The sequence below is a fragment of the Tachysurus vachellii genome, chromosome 2, assembly GCF_030014155.1.
Source record: "Tachysurus vachellii isolate PV-2020 chromosome 2, HZAU_Pvac_v1, whole genome shotgun sequence".
In the NCBI taxonomy this organism is placed as follows: Eukaryota; Metazoa; Chordata; class Actinopteri; order Siluriformes; family Bagridae; genus Tachysurus; species Tachysurus vachellii.
This window is the reverse complement of record NC_083461.1, coordinates 40,378,897-40,396,440: the sequence shown is the minus strand read 5'-3', so window position 1 is coordinate 40,396,440 and position 17,544 is coordinate 40,378,897. Positions and strand designations below refer to the sequence as shown.

Here is a 17,544-nt window from a genome sequence, read left to right as displayed (position 1 = left end):
GTGAAAGGAACAATTCTGTAAAAAAATGAAGCTCTCCGTTCCTCTAAACGTAATCCATCAGCCGAATGTTCGGTTCCACTAAAGCTATCAGGCTAATGCTAATGATGCTAACAAGATCGCTTTTTAAGCAGCTTGTTTAAATCCCACACTCGTCTCAGGAGTCTTCAGATGGTTCTGTAACACTAACAACAAACAGGCAGATTCATCAACACAAGCTCCGCCCTCAGATTTTAGGCCGCGCCCATACCTGAGTGTGACACTGGTGTGGAGTGACACCAGACTGTGTGCTGAGGAAGAAAGTTCATTTCTCTCTGTGACTTTATCCTTCTGTCTGTGTTTGAGATTCAGAAACCATGTCACTAAAATGGTGGCCATAAACTGCTGCAACTTGTTAGCATTAACCTAGCAGTTACTGACTGAACTGTTCCTTTAACCTCTCAAATTAGACCCAAACTTTACACTCAGAAGAACATGTTCCATCAGGGTTCTTCACAAGGTTCTACTTAGGAACAAAGCAAAGAATCCTTTAAGGTGCTGGATGAACTTGTTCTTCATATGGCAATGAATAGAAATTTTGCAAAAGCAGTTAAATAAAAGAGAAGACAAAAGAGAGCAAGAAAAATAAAAAGAAAACTGGAAAAAAGTCTGAAATAAGCAACATGTTAGTGATAAATCAACTGACCTACCCTAAGCCCCGCCCACTCATACATCAACTGACTGACACCGACACATCTACATCAACTTGACTGATTCTGAGCCACGCCCACGCAGCCTGTAACACATGTCTTTGTACTGGAGGAGAAAACTGAAGAACCAGGAGGAAAGAATGGGGAGAAGATGAAACTCCACACACTCAGGGCTGAGGCAGGGAGCAAAACCCCAAGGGGTAAAGTGTTTTCAGCAGCAGCAGCGGATTTGGAGCTCTCGCTTTCATTTGTTTGCTTGGCTGAGTATCTTTACTCAATTGCGATTTATCTTGAGCTAAACTCTAACTCCTTACCCTTTGACATCTTATTAATTTGTTTTCCCAGCGCCCGCTGCTAGCTGGTTAGCACCGCTAGCCTATTAGCCCGCTTCTGCTAGTACACACTACACACTAACTCTAAGTCTCCCATCTGCAATACTTCTTAAAACCTAGAATAATTGCGCGATATACATTTCGATATCGTTACATCCTATTTATTTGTTTTCCCAGCGTCCGCCTCTAGCCGGCTAGCATAACTAGCCTGTTAGCCGAGTACCGCTAGTACACCTTTTACATCAATTATCTCTGTTGCTCTTACTATATAACACCATGTCGGTTACGTCTCTGCCTTTGAGTGCAGGTGAGGACACGTTCGAGCTGCACTCGGTGGAACTGGAGCTGGAGGCTGTGGAGAAGCAGATCCGCGACCTACAGGTGAAGCAGGCCGAGCTGCGGGAGCGGAAAGCAGCGCTGGAAGCCCCCCGGTCTCAGGTAAACTCCCGGCATTTAATCACTACTCCTTCCACCTCTACTCCGTGTGTTTCTCTGTCCAGGCCCAACGCACCCAGGAAGTGGCCTGGCCAGGGGCAGTTCACTCCAGCGCCGGGGCACCGCGGATCCTGGGTGCAGCAGCGGAGGACACGTGCCGGGCCCCGGTCGAGGACCTCTCCCCCTCCACCACCGCCGGTCTTCGAGATCCCCACCCGGAACCGCTTCGCCCCCCTTCGTGAGACGGACCGCGACACTGTGATCACCGGAGACTCCATCGTCCGCCACGTCCGTGCTACTGTGGCTAAAGGTAAGGCTCGCACTCACTGCTTACCTGGTGCCCGTGTTCTTGATGTCGCTGCACAGGTACCTAGGGTCGTGAGCAGAAACACCGGAGCTGTGGTTCTTCACGCCGGCTCGAACGACACCAGCCTGAGGCAGTCGGAGATCCTGAAGAGAGACTTCAAGACCCTGGTGGAGACTGTTCGCAGCACAGCGCCCACGGCGAGGATCATCGTGTCCGGACCACTTCCAACGTACCAGCGAGGAATTGAAAGGTTTAGTAGACTTTTTGCTTTTAATGAATGGCTTCAGTCATGGTGTCCGGCTCAGAATCTACACTTTATTGATAACTGGAATGTTTTCTGGGAGCGTCCTAGGCTGTTCCGCGCTGACGGCCTGCACCCCAGCAGAGTTGGAGCGGAGATCCTCTCGGACCACATCTCCAGGGCGCTGCACACCTTCTGACTGGTAAGCTACGCCTTAAATTTAAATTTCAATAGCCATCCTTCACCTCAACACATCGATACAACTGCACACATACCTCTCCCCATAGAAACTGTGTCTGTTCCCCGAGCAGTGAGATTAAAAAGTAATTATGTAAGACGTTCTCGAAATAATCTTACTGTAATTAGACCAGAAAAATGCCAAAGAAACAAACAAAAACAGTTCCTAAAATTTGGGCTTCTGAACATTAGATCACTTACACCCAAAGCATTTATCATAAATGAAATAATCTCAGACAATAGCCTTACTGCATTATGCCTCACCGAAACCTGGATTAAACCAAATGACTACATCGGTCTAAATGAGTCTACACCATCAGGTTATATCTATAAGCACGAGCCTCGACAGACTGGTCGTGGAGGTGGTGTCGCCACTATCTTTAACGATTGCCTTACTGTTACCCAGAGAACACAGTATAGATTTAAGTCTTTTGAAGTGCTTGTCCTTAATGTTACACTATCGCACACGCACACGAAACAAAAATCCCTGATGTCTCTTGCGCTAGCGACCGTGTATAGACCACCAGGGCCCTACACCGATTTTCTTAGAGAATTCACAGATTTTCTTTCTGACCTACTGGTTAGCTTTGATAAAGCATTAATTGTAGGAGATTTTAACATTCATGTTGACGACACAAATGATGCGCTAGGACTCACATTCATGGACTTACTAAACTCACTTGGGTTCAAACAAAACGTCACTAGAGCAACTCACCGTCGTAATCATACACTAGATTTAATAATATCACACAGAATAGATGTCACTGATATAGATATCATTCCTCAAAGTGATGATATCACAGACCATTATCTCATAATGTACACACTACCTGTAGAACAGGCTAACTGCGTTTCACCACGTTATCGTCTCGGTAGAACTATTATTCCGACCACTAAAGACAGATTCACAAATAACCTGCCTGATCTGTCTGGACTTCTTACTGCACCCTTAAACACAGACGACCTAGATGAAATTACTAACAGCATAGGCGCTATATTCACTAGCACACTAGACACTGTTGCCCCAATCAGATTACAGAAGGTTAGAGATAAAACGCTTGCACCATGGTATAATAGTCATACTCACACCCTCAAGAGAGAGACCCGTAACCTCGAGCGAAAGTGGAGAAAAACTAAATTAGAGGTTTTTAGAATTGCATATAAGGAAAGTATGTCTGTGACAGATTGAAAGATGAATTTAAATTCACAAAACAAATGTGTGTTTAGTTCTTCTGCATTTTATATAAGAGCGATTGCTTTTGCCTGTTCAAAAAGAGGAAATAAATCTGTGTACTCTGAAAGAGGAAAACAGTAAAAATAATTTACAAATATTTTGAATGCTTACAACTGTTAAAAATATACCTAGGTCATTTGTTGGTAGTTTTAGTTCATCTGCATTTCGTTTGATACCATCTGATTGATTGCTTTTGCCTGCTGGTTCACTAGAGGGAGAACTCGCAGTTTTCTTCATTTCCCATAAAGTTGGCAGTGAAGAAACGCCGTGTTTGTCATTCTCTTACATCTCCCTCTTTTCAGGTAGCAGTTTGAACGATAAAATGTGACAATGTTCTTATGTGATTATAATATAATGTTTAAGAGTATATAGAGGGTAAAACGATATCGATTGTGTTTTGTTGGAAATGGTTAAATGTGTATTAGTTTAACGATGCACGAGCTCAGGTGTGAGAGGGCGCAAGGCCTACAGAATGGCGCGAAGCCATAAAGATACATAACGAGAGAGAGTTTAACATTGGCATGTTGTATTTCATGTGTAACTCGGTAATTTAGTGTTGATTGATGTGTGGAAAAGAAAAAGGTGAATATATGGAGATGTGAAAAGTGGATTACAGAATTGAGGTATAGATGCAAGTTAGTTAGAAAGAGCATATAAATGGTATTTTGAATTTGAAAAGCTGTATTAATTGATTCATGTCTTGATTATAAATGACCAAATATTATATATAAATAACTAAAATGTTCTATAATTAAGAGTGCTGTTAAAATGGGTAAAAGGAAGAAACAAGACAATGGATGCTGTTTTGCAAAGTTGTTGTAAATTGTGATGAATACAAAAGTGATTTCCCATAAAGTTGGCAGTGAAGAAACGCCGTGTTTGTCATTCTCTTACATCTCCCTCTTTTCAGAGGTTTAACATTTGGAGGCACCGCTGGGATTTACTCTTCGGAGGGTGGTCGTTGCTTACTTGGCCGACAACATCTGATGCAGTACATCCCATTAAACAACCCAGATCATTTGTGGAGTGGAAAGAGTTCCTGCAGTAAGGGCGAGAAAGAGAGTAAGATCTGCCAACCTGAGGCCACAGAGATCATCGGGTGAAACAGACTCACTTAGTCTCAAGTAAGCCACTACTACTTGAAAAGGTCCACTCTAGTGTCAAAATGGAGACCACAGTGCTGGAGGAAATGCAAGTTGAGGTCATAAGCATGTTAAATCCCCTATCCAAAGACAAACTTCTCAGTGTTTGTGAGTTCCTGAACATATCAGATGGAGAGAAAGTCCCATCTAAGTCACGCATGTCTCTGATCTCTCACATCCTTCAACATCTTGAAGAGAACATAGCAGAGCTAGAAGATGGTGGCATGTCCATACTGTTAAGCGTGAGAGATAGAATAATAGAACTGAGTACAGTCACTGAAAATAAGTCAACAGAACAAAGCCAACTCACCGAAAAAGATAGATTGCAAAAGGAGTTGGATGAACTAAAGTGTGCGATGAAACACAAATTGAGTGAAATGCAACAATTGGACGAATTGAGCACAAAACCAAGCATTGTCCAGCCTCAACCACAAATAGCTGCACCCTTAGTGAATGTCCAACATTTAAGCTCACCTTGGCGCAAAGATTTCAAAATTTCTGGACAAATCGGTGAGCCAGGTCAAAAAGAGAAATTGACCTTTTCCAGTCTGGCTCACCAGATTGAGAATGGTCTGAGTAGAGGCTACCCAGAATGTGAGATTTGTGATGCAGTCATTCGGGCCATTTCCCCTGGCTTACAGTTACGAAGCTATTTAGAAGGAAAGCCCAACCTGACACTACCTACACTCCGACGAATCCTGCGTTCTCACTTCCAAGAAAAGAGTGCAACCGAACTTTACAAGCAACTCACCTCTGAATGCCAAGGGAACAAAGAAACACCTCAGAGCTTCCTAATGCGTGTTTTGGATCTGCGTCAGAAAATCTTGTTTGCATCCCAAGAAGCAGAATCAGGACTCAAATACGATCCAGCATTAGTTCAGAGCATGTTCTTACATACTGTACTCACTGGTCTTCAAAGTGACAGCATCAAAGTAGACATGCAGCCCCTTCTTCTTGATACGAAAACCACAGACGAGGCTCTCTTGGAGAAATTAAACCTTGCTTGTGCTAATGAGGCAGAGAGACAAAAGAAAAAGAAAACCAATGCACAGCACACAACTACTGTTGTGCATTCAGTTAAGTCCAGTGATGAAACCACTGCTAAGAAACCCAGTGTGACTTCAAGTGCACCAAAATCATCTTCCAGTGTGCTGTCAGAACTTAAAGAACTGAGAACAGATGTAGCATCACTAAAAACACTCAGTGCTGAAATAGCTCACATTCGAGAATCATTGCAGCAACCAGCCTTTGCCTCACCACTATGCCCAGCTCCTAAACCGAGAGCATTTGACCGAGAAATTGTTCAGTGTCCAGTACAACCATACTGGGCATCACCAGGTGCCAACCTAACCAAAGTGAACACTCAATTTCAACCTCAGTACATGCCTCGACAATATTATACACCGACTACTCGTTCCCAAGCAAGAAAGTGCTTCAATTGTCAGCAGCAAAGAACAGAGGACCGTTGCATGCATTGCTTTAGATGTGGCAGTAGTGAGCACTTCCAAGCAGGATGCAGAATTCGTGGCATTAAGCCTTCAAGAGAGAGTTCTTTAAATGGAGAGCGGTTACCCCCGCGGGACAGGGAGTAACCAGATCCCCTAACCAGTCCCAAAGATGTGCAGCCTGTGGAAGAATAGAGAACCAAATGAAACAGTGTTCACGATGTAAAAAGGTACTGTATTGTTCTAAAAACTGCCAAACTCACCATTGGACTGAACACAAGAAAATTTGTGTCACCACACTGAGTTCAGTGTCAAATTCCTGCATAACCAGGAGTGTTCATGCCCCCGGCAGAACCCAAGTTAATCAGCATTCCTCTGTGACATCATTAGTTGGGAGGCAATGTCTAGTTGAGTGTTACCTGCAAGGCCAAAGATTTCAAGCACTCTGGGATACGGGTTCTCAGGTATGTGTCATGGATGAAGCATGGAAAGAGGAATACTTACCCGAAGTCCCACTGAGAGATGTTTCCAATATCCTTGAGGCTCCAAATACATTGAACCTTGTGGCTGCCAATGGTATTGACCTGCCCTATACTGGATATGTTGAAGTGACATTCAGGTTATCATCACAGTCATCGCACCAAGCTGAACTCGTCATCCCTATGCTCGTAGCGAGGGGTCAGAACCTCTCCCATCCAATCATAGGTTTCAATGTGATAGAACAAATTGTGAACTCCATTGAGCAAGCACAACCAACCACTGTAAACAAAATATTGGAGAGAACGGTGAAAGCTGCATTCCCCAGCTTAAAGAAGAGCAAAGTTCAGACATTTATCCACCTTGTGAGTGCAGAAAGCTCGTGTGAATACATAGTAAAAACTACAAAAGTGCATGTTAGCATCCCGAAATGTAGTACTGTGCCGGTCTCATGCCGAGTGTACATGCAGCCAGTGAAAGAGGACAGCACACTCATTTTTGAACCTGATGTGAACCACCAGTGGCCAGATGGGCTTGAATTCACCGACAGTCTAGTGAGGCTAAAAAAAGGAGCTCCAACCAATATCACAATGGAGGTGTACAATGACACGGATCATGATGTAACCCTCATGGGCCAGACCCCGATCGGTACATTACAGCTTGTCAAGAATGTTTTCCCTGCTAGTATGTTTGAGGCGCCAGCAAACCCTAACTCTGTTGGAGTATGTCATATCCAGCCGGCAGATAATGGTCACGATAACAGCAGTCCTGATGAATGGCTCCCGCCCGTCGATGTCAGCCACCTGGATAAACACCAGAAACGGGTAGTACGGCAAATGTTAAGGGAAGAGTGCCATTCATTTTCTAAGTCAGATAATGACATTGGGTGCATCAGAAATTTGCAATTGAGTATCTCCCTTAAAGATGATGAACCAGTCAATCGTACTTACATGTCTGTACCAAAGCCTCTGTATCGTGAAATGAAAGAATATTTACATGACCTCATAGCACAAGGCTGGGTTGAAAAATCAAACTCATCGTACTCTTCTCCAATCGTGTGCGTAAGAAAGAAAGATGGCAGCCTCCGTTTATGCATCGATTATCGGGACCTAAACAGAAAGACTCACCCAGATCGACAGCCAATCCCGAGGGTGCAGGACATTATGGACAGCCTTGGTGGTAACTGTTTGTTTTCGTCATTGGACCAGGGGAAGGCCTACCACCAGGGGTTTATGTCAAGGGAGAGTAAACACCTAACGGCTTTCGTGACACCCTGGGGCCTATATGAATGGGTGCGTATCCCTTTTGGGCTGATGAATGGTCCCGCAGCCTTCCAGCGCTGTATGGAAGAGTGCTTAGAAGGCTTGCGAGATGAGATCTGCATCCCATACCTTGACGACACCTTGGTGTTTAGTAAGACCTTTGAGAACCATGTCCAAGATGTCAGAAAAGTACTGCAACGGCTTAGGCAACATGGCATCAAACTTAAGCCAAGTAAGTGTGAGCTTTTCAAATCTGAAGTCCGTTATCTGGGTAGAATAGTCTCAGCAGAGGGAAGTAAAGTCGATCCTGCTGACACAGAAGCTGTCCGATCCCTGAAAGACAAGCAACCAAAGAATGTTGGTGAGTTGAGGAGAATACTTGGCCTGCTTAGCTACTATAGGCAGTACATTAAAGATTTCTCTCGCATTGCTAACCCTTTGTATGACCTGTTAAAAAGTACTCCAGAAGATAATGCCCACCTGAAAGACAGCCAGAAACGATCAAAAACAAAATGCAAGAAACTTGGTGTCCCATCAAATAAGCCCATTACCTGGACTGAACTACATCAGAGCACTCTTCATAAACTAATTGACTGTTTGCTCCAACCCCCTGTATTAGCTTTCCCTGACTTTTCACAGCCTTATCTACTGCATACGGACGCATCAGCTCAAGGCTTAGGTGCAGTATTATACCAGAAACAAAATGAGAAACTTCGTGTGATTGCCTATGGATCCCGTACTCTATCAGCTGCTGAGAAAAACTACCACTTGCACTCAGGCAAGCTTGAATTTCTCGCTTTAAAGTGGTCAATCACAGAAAAATTTCGTGATTACTTGTATTATGCTCCAACGTTCACTGTATATAGTGATAACAACCCCCTTACATATGTCCTTTCAACCGCCAAATTGAATGCCACAGGTTGCAGGTGGGTTGCAGAATTGGCAGATTTCCACTTCACAATCAGATATCGCCCAGGTCGTGAAAATATTGATGCTGATACACTGTCCCGGTTACCCCTTGACATAGGAACGATGATGAAAGAGTGTTCTGAGGAGTTGTCATCTGATGTAATAGGTGCAACAATCCAAGCTGTAGAAGCTCAAGAAGGTCCCAGCATCCCATGGTCAGTCTCAACTATCTGCTCATCTATTGAAACCTGCCCAGTAGTTCCAACAATAACTCCATTGTCGGTGAATGAGATCAAAGAAGCTCAACTGAATGATGAGGATATTAGTCCTGTCTATGAATGCAAACTGTCTGGAACCAAGCCACCACTGAAACATCTGAAAACATACAGCCTCAAAACAAAATGCCTGTTTCGTGAATGGGAGAAGCTTACCGTTAATAAAGATGGTATCCTCTGCCGAAGCACTTCCACACGCACTCAGTTGGTCCTCCCCGAGAAACTTAAAGGAACAGTCTTGCGGGAGCTTCATGATGAAATGGGCCATCAAGGTACAGATCGCACTCTTTCACTCATCCGTGAACGTTTCTTTTGGCCATATATGCAGGCAGACGTTGAGCATTATGTCACGAAAACATGCAGATGCCTGATGCAGAAAAAGCCCTGTCATGAGACAAGAGCCCCATTGACAAACATTGTTGCGACTCAGCCCTTTGAATTGATCTCAATTGACTTTCTCCACTTAGACCGCTGCAAAGGAGGTTTTGAGTATATACTGGTGGTAGTAGATCATTTCACCCGATTCGCCCAAGCATACGCCACTACCTCTAAATCAGGTAAAACAGCTGCAGATCGGATCTTTAACGACTTTGCCTTAAAATTTGGCTTCCCTTCTCGCATCCATCATGATCAAGGTGGAGAGTTTGAGAATCAATTGTTTGAACAGCTCCAAAAATACTGTGGTGTCATAGGCTCCAGGACAACTCCATATCATCCGCAAGGCAATGGCCAGGCCGAACGTTTTAACAGGACGTTGTTACAAATGCTAAGAACGCTCACAGAAAGTCAAAAATCTAACTGGAAAGACTCCTTGAATAAGCTACTGTATGCTTATAATTGTACCCGCTCAGAAGTTACAGGGTTTTCTCCTTTCTACCTGTTATATGGAAGGTCTCCAAGACTGCCTGTCGACATGTTGTTTGGCTTGAATTCAGAATTGCCTACCTGTAATCAGAAAGAATATGTGGAAAAATGGAAACGCGGAATGGAAGAGGCATATAAAATTGCTAGAGAGTGTGCTCAAAAATCTGCTGACAGGAGCAAAAAGATCTTTGACAGGAAGGTAAGGAGTACCACACTGCAGCCAGGTGATCGTGTTCTTGTGAAGAACCTAACACCACGAGGGGGCTCTGGAAAACTTCGTAATTTCTGGGAAGATAATATTCATGTAGTTGTGCGACAGATGGGTGGTGAACTCCCAGTTTATGAATTAAAGCCAGAAAAGGGAAAGGGAAGATCCAGAGTCCTCCATCGCAACTTATTAATGCCTTGTGATTACTTACCCCTGGAAAATGCTCCACCTTCAAAGATCAGACCCAAAGGTACATTGAAAAAGTCTCAAACCAGCCAGGTGGAATCTGACGATGAAAGTGAAGATGAAGTCGATTTCCATTATGTACCACCACAAGTACCTCAGCCAAACCATGTTGTGGAACCTGAAAGCCTCGAACCACTACCTACTACAGGGTCTGATGAGCAGCCAAGTGGGGTCCTGGAACAAGTTCCTGCTTCGATGTCATCTGTGGAGAGTGACCAAGAGGATGAAGAGCCACCTGCAGGTACCGAGAGTGCAGAACAAGAGATTGACTTGCCTGTTGTCGAACAAGCTCCTTCTCCCATGGCATCCCGTGAAAGTGACCAAGAGGGTCAAAGAGAGGAAACATACCAGCCACCTGGAAGGCAGAGATACCCACCAAGAGTACTTACCTATGATGAACTTGGTACACCGACTTATGTCAGGCAACTAAATGGGATCTTCCAGACACCACAACAGATCTTACCATATGTTCATGGACTCTACATGGTTGCCACCTGTTCAGCAATACTGTTACCAGTTGCCTTTTTTGTATGGAGTCCACTAAATAGGAACCATGTACTGTTCAATTTGAACTGATGGACTGTTCTGTTTGAGGAATATTGCCTTGAACATTCTTTGAACTTGGAAGGTTTGGAAAGTATGGATTGTTTTGTCTAAGGAATATTGCCTCTAACAGTCTTGGGACTTTGCAAGTTTGAGAAATCAATGGACTGTTTGCCTTATGGACTAGTCTTGAGAGGCTGTTTCAAAACCAATGAGAAAATGGACTGTTGTTTCTTACCTCTTAAAAGTTTTGCACTTTGAAACATTGAGAGGCTGTTCTTTCTGATAAGCTGTGTACTTGCTCCAGAAAGTGAACGAATAAGTTTGGGACAATCCATGGACTGTTAAAATGTTGAACTGTTAAAAGAATGCTTGCACTACAACATTTTTTCTGTGAGTGAAATACACTTGTATTGAAAGAGAATGATAATGTCGGGACGACATTTCTTTTGTAGGGGAGTGTGTGACAGATTGAAAGATGAATTTAAATTCACAAAACAAATGTGTGTTTAGTTCTTCTGCATTTTATATAAGAGCGATTGCTTTTGCCTGTTCAAAAAGAGGAAATAAATCTGTGTACTCTGAAAGAGGAAAACAGTAAAAATAATTTACAAATATTTTGAATGCTTACAACTGTTAAAAATATACCTAGGTCATTTGTTGGTAGTTTTAGTTCATCTGCATTTCGTTTGATACCATCTGATTGATTGCTTTTGCCTGCTGGTTCACTAGAGGGAGAACTCGCAGTTTTCTTCATTTCCCATAAAGTTGGCAGTGAAGAAACGCCGTGTTTGTCATTCTCTTACATCTCCCTCTTTTCAGGTAGCAGTTTGAACGATAAAATGTGACAATGTTCTTATGTGATTATAATATAATGTTTAAGAGTATATAGAGGGTAAAACGATATCGATTGTGTTTTGTTGGAAATGGTTAAATGTGTATTAGTTTAACGATGCACGAGCTCAGGTGTGAGAGGGCGCAAGGCCTACAGAATGGCGCGAAGCCATAAAGATACATAACGAGAGAGAGTTTAACATTGGCATGTTGTATTTCATGTGTAACTCGGTAATTTAGTGTTGATTGATGTGTGGAAAAGAAAAAGGTGAATATATGGAGATGTGAAAAGTGGATTACAGAATTGAGGTATAGATGCAAGTTAGTTAGAAAGAGCATATAAATGGTATTTTGAATTTGAAAAGCTGTATTAATTGATTCATGTCTTGATTATAAATGACCAAATATTATATATAAATAACTAAAATGTTCTATAATTAAGAGTGCTGTTAAAATGGGTAAAAGGAAGAAACAAGACAATGGATGCTGTTTTGCAAAGTTGTTGTAAATTGTGATGAATACAAAAGTGATTTCCCATAAAGTTGGCAGTGAAGAAACGCCGTGTTTGTCATTCTCTTACATCTCCCTCTTTTCAGAGGTTTAACATGTCCAGCTATAGACAGGCTCTAAAAGCAGCCAGGGCTGAGCACCTGAGCAAACTCATAGAAAATAACCAGAACAATCCCAGGTTTTTATTTAGCACAGTAGCTAGACTAACAAAAAACCAAAAATCTGAACACACAATTCCATCACAGTTCAGTAGTGACGATTTTATGAGATTCTTCACTGATAAAATCGAAAGTATCAGGAATAAAATAGGCGACGCTCAACACATAAGAGCAACTAGCATCCCGGCCTCACCTAAGGTTCTAAACACACAACTACATTGCTTTACAAGTACAGGTCAGGAAGAGTTAGTTAAACTTATTACTACAGCTAAATCAACAACTTGTTCACTAGACCCCATTCCAACTAAACTACTGAAAGAAGTGTTACATAAAGCCGGTGAGCCTCTTCTTAATATTATTAACTCCTCGTTATCTTTAGGTCACGTCCCTAAATCCTTCAAGTTGGCAGTTATTAGGCCACTCATTAAGAAACCTAATTTAGATCCTAATGGACTTTCAAATTACAGACCGATTTCACACCTTCTGTTTATGTCTAAAATACTAGAAAAGGTTGTGTCTGTTCAACTGAGCTCCTTCTTACAGGAGAACAATATCCTCGAAGAGTTTCAGTCAGGTTTCAGGCCCCATCATAGCACAGAAACTGCACTTGTTAAAGTTACAAACGACTTGTTCTTAGCTTCGGACCAAGACTGTATGTCACTATTAGTTCTACTTGACCTTAGTGCTGCATTCGACACTATAGATCACAACATTCTCCTAGATCGCTTACAAAATTACACAGGTATTCATGGACAGGCTTTAAGTTGGTTTAGATCCTACCTTTCTGATCGATACCATTTTGTAGAATTAAATGGTGAATCCTCCAGCTTATTACCAGTTAATTATGGGGTCCCTCAAGGATCAGTTCTAGGACCTCTGCTTTTCTCGATATACATGCTTCCATTAGGGAACATTATTAGAAGACATGGGATTAGCTTCCATTGCTATGCCGACGACACACAGTTATACATCTCCTCAAAACCAGATGAAATAACTAAATTGTCGAAATTAACTCAATGCCTTAGAGAGATAAAAGACTGGATGAGCTGTAACTTTCTGTTGTTAAACTCTGATAAGACAGAAACACTACTTATAGGCCCAAAAACTAGTACACAGAAACTCTCACAACTTAATTTCCATTTAGAGGGATGTACTGTTACTAGTAGCTCGACAGTGAAAGACCTGGGTGTTATATTAGACAGTAACTTGTCTTTTGAAAATCACGTCGCCCAAACCACAAAAACAGCCTTCTTCCACCTCAGAAATATTGCCAAGCTGAGAAACATCCTGTCTGTATCTGATGCTGAGAAGCTAGTTCATGCTTTCATGACCTCTAGACTGGACTATTGTAATGCATTACTAGGTGGTTGTCCTGCATCTTTAATAAATAGGCTACAGTTAGTCCAAAATGCAGCAGCCAGAGTTCTCACTAGGACAAGAAAGTATGACCATATAACCCCAATTTTATCATCTCTACACTGGCTACCTGTTAAGTTTAGAATTGATTACAAACTGCTGCTACTTACGTACAAGGCTCTTAATGGTTTAGCTCCCATGTATCTAACTAGTCTTCTAACACGTTACAATCCTTCACGCTCTCTGAGATCACAAAACTCAGGACTTCTGGTAGTTCCCAGAATATCTAAGTCTACTAAAGGTGGTAGAGCGTTCTCTTATTTAGCTCCCAAACTTTGGAATAGTCTTCCTGATAGTGTTCGGGGCTCAGACACACTTTCACAGTTTAAATGTAGATTAAAAACTCATCTCTTTAGTCAGACGTACACATAATACATCCCATAAATATTGTGCACTATCACACTAGACTTGCACATTCTTATGAACAGCAGATATGTTAATCCCTCTGCACTGCTCTTCTCTTCTCTTTTTCTACCCATGCCGAGACACCCATGCTAAGATCGTCTTCCGTGCGTTGAAATTTCTGGACCTCCACTGAGACAAGGCTGACTCTGTGAGAACCCTGAGACATCTACAGATCTACCGGCTCCAGTTGGACTCTGTGATACTTGTATATTTGTAACCACACCATCTAGTGTCACCCATATGAGGATGAGGTTCCCCTTGAGTCTGGTTCCTCTCAAGGTTTCTTCCTTTACCAATCTAAGGGAGTTTTTCCTTGCCACTGTTGCCTGAGCCCTCAGACTTGCTCATTGGGGACAAATACACATACACACATACACACATACATACATACATACACACTGTGAACTGTATATATCTTGAATTTTTATTATATTAATTCTTTATACTTCTCCTTATGTTTATCTTTTGTTTTATGTTTATGTTCTGTAAAGCTGCTTTGTGACAATGTCCATTGTAAAAAGCGCTATACAAATAAACTTGAATTGAATTGAATTAAAGTTTGGGGGAATTTCTGCAGAACCTTGTGGAACCACCAAAGGCACCAAGTAGAACTTCTTTATGAAATCTAAATTTCTTCACCAGTTTGAAGAACCCTGAATTATCCAGAAAGCTGGAGGAATCTAGGACACAAAGCACTTTCCAGTCTGTCCCTGTTATGTAGAACCGTGAATCTGACGGTTCTGATTTCAGAGACTGTTATTAGGGAAACAGGGCGGGGCTTGTGATTGTGAAAGGGGTGGGGCTTGTGATTGGTCAGTTAAAAACATGATTTATGATGAAAATACATCATGAAATTAAGCTGTTATTTATAATAAAATAAAAAGAGTGATTTGGAGATCCTGTACCTGGACACACACACACTTTTTTTTTAAAGAGATTAAATCCCTTTTGGATCTATTTTTTCTATTAAAATTAGCGTTAGCTTACAAGCATGCAGTGTCATCTTTACAGAAATTTGGTTTACCTACATTAAAAAAAATAAAAACCAACAAACAAAAAAAAAACAGATGAATTTTGTTATCGTAATGTTTTAATATTTAATGCCCTGAAACTCTGTATGCACTTAAATGGAGGATTAGTTTATAGTCCAATAATGTGTGAAGATTAAGCAGGCAAAATGCTACAGCTAATTCCTCTTACAATGGCTAATATGTAGTGTGTGTGTGTGTGTGTGTGTGTGTTGTAGTTGTTGTTGAAGAAAACGTGGCTAATGAAGAAATTACAGTTCCTTTTTCACTCCGTTTTGTTTCTCTGTTTTGTTGTGTTTTTTTTTTTCAGTCTTTTTACGAACATCGTCCAGTGAAATCTCCCAGTTTTATGTTCGTCATCCATGAAATAAAGAAACGGAAGAAAAATACTGTATTTTGATCCTCGTTTGTCTACTGATTTTATAAAAGATGATTTGAAGAGCATTTGAATACTTACATTTGATTGGTTAAGTGCTAAATGATTGTTTTAACTTTTTTTTTAACTTCACACTTCACGTCTCTGATTGGCTGCGCGGTCACATGTCCTGAATTCTCTCAGCAACAGGTGCCCTTGGGTCAGCAGGGGCGGAGCTTAATATAAACTTGTTCTGCCGTTTGCAAACTTCATGGAAACCTCAGGATCATTTAGCATGCTCAATTATTTACTTTTCTCGCTACACTAGTTTTTGAAAGCTAACTAACTTCCACTGATTAGCTAACATTAGCGCTGTGCTGCATGAAGGAAGCTTAGCGATTGCTCTGTTGAACTAAAAGTCTTACGCTAACACCTCATGAAGTCTGTGATTGGTTGACTGTCTACCACATTTAACCTAAGCTCCACCCACAGTGATCCATAGACACCTGTCAGTCAAAATCAGGATGTGTGCAGTGGTCCTTCTGACATAAGAAATGCTGTTCACTGGCTGAAATCACACACATGTCTAAATGTTTTATTTTTTGTTAAAACTAGGAATCTTAAACTAGCTTCATGATGTAATCAGATTATATTAGCTAAATATGAACAGCTAGCTGGATGACAGCTCACTGAAATGAGGTGATAAATACAGATCCCTAATTAGCATTGCAGATGTCAGTTAGATACCTACAGTCACTCAGAAAACTAAAGTTAGCTTAGCGCTGTAATTCTTAGTTCTTGATGACGTCAGAGGAGACCACCACGTCCACCAGGTCCACCATGGTCAGGTCTGTTGAAGCACTCTCTCTCTCTCCCTCTCTCTCTCTCTCTCTCTCTCTCTCTCTCTGTCTCTCTCTCTTTCTTCACAGCTCCCCCAGGAGACCCAACATGCAGCTTGTTACTTTTAACGCCTTTTAAAGAGCCCTAATTCAGTTTATAAACTCGTTTCACATCCTCTAGTTTTCAGATTTTTTCCCATCTGCAGATCAAACATGCAATGTTCAACAGTTTTTCTTCAACAGTTCGCAGCTCGTCTGTGAGACGATTCGGTACGGATCCTCAGCTCAGCTTTCGTTTTTCATCCACAGAAATAATGGAATGAGAAACATTCAGTTCCAGAGCAAAAGTCCAGAAGTTCCTGAAATTCATCCTGAGCAGGAGATGAATCTCACTCCAGGTTTGAGTTTGTGGCTCAGGTACAAACTCATTGTGCAGAAAAGACCTGGTAGCTCAGGGTAGAATTCACAGTTCAAGTAGCTCAAATGTGGACCTCAAGTTTATACTGGTAGCCCAGTTGATAACTGGTAGGCCAGGTGAGAATTGGTAGGTCAGGTAATACCTGTTCAAGTGAGGACTGGTAGCCCTGGAAATAACTGGTCAGGTGAGGACAGGAAGCCCAGGCGAGATCTGGTTAGGTGAGGACAGGAAGCCCAGGTGAGATCTGGTCAGGTGAGGACAGGAAGCCCAGGTGAGATCTGGTCAGGTGAGGACAGGAAGCCCAGGCGAGATCTGGTCAGGTGAGGACAGGAAACCCAGGTGAGATCTGGTAGCTCAGCTGAGTTCATTAGATGTGTTTTAATAACTCAGGCAAGAACTGGAAGCTGTGTTTTGGAAGTCAGGTGAGAGGTTTGAGGTGTGGTGTGTGAGGAGCTCAATACTTTGTATCTCAGGGGGAAATGGGAGAGTTTGTAGTTTCAGGTGTTTCACATTTCAGATCTTGGAGGTGAATTCCAAATTCAGGTTTGAAGCCATATCCTAGTAGCTCAGGTCTGAATTTGTTGCTTAGATCAGATTTTGTAGCTAAGACACCAAATTTTCTTTTAAAGTTCAGATTCTTAGCTCAGTGCTAGGCTCATATTCCTCAGAGCTATCTTCATATCTCAGGTCCAGGTTTGTAGCTCAGATGCTTTCTTGGAACTTCCTGTTTGATCTCAG

General features: G+C 42.1%; 1 protein-coding gene across 1 annotated transcript; it reads left to right on the top strand.

The window, feature by feature from the left end:
- Positions 1-760: 760 nt before the first annotated feature.
- LOC132842028 (uncharacterized) lies at positions 761-14,563 on the top strand. The gene is made up of 3 exons (XM_060864725.1): positions 761-886; positions 1,326-2,203; positions 14,247-14,563. Exons 1-2 carry the CDS (start codon positions 838-840, stop codon positions 2,198-2,200), a joined length of 924 nt encoding a protein of 307 aa, XP_060720708.1. The 5' UTR covers positions 761-837; the 3' UTR covers positions 2,201-2,203; positions 14,247-14,563.
- Positions 14,564-17,544: the final 2,981 nt, after the last annotated feature.

Bases quoted from the DNA above. Each gene is read 5' to 3' on its own strand.
- LOC132842028 (XM_060864725.1), top strand. From the start codon at position 838: ATGAAACTCCACACACTCAGGGCTGAGGCAGGGAGCAAAACCCCAAGG. The intron at 887-1,325 runs GTAAAGTGTTTT...CTTTGAGTGCAG, and splicing joins AGGGAGCAAAACCCCAAGGG to GTGAGGACACGTTCGAGCTG.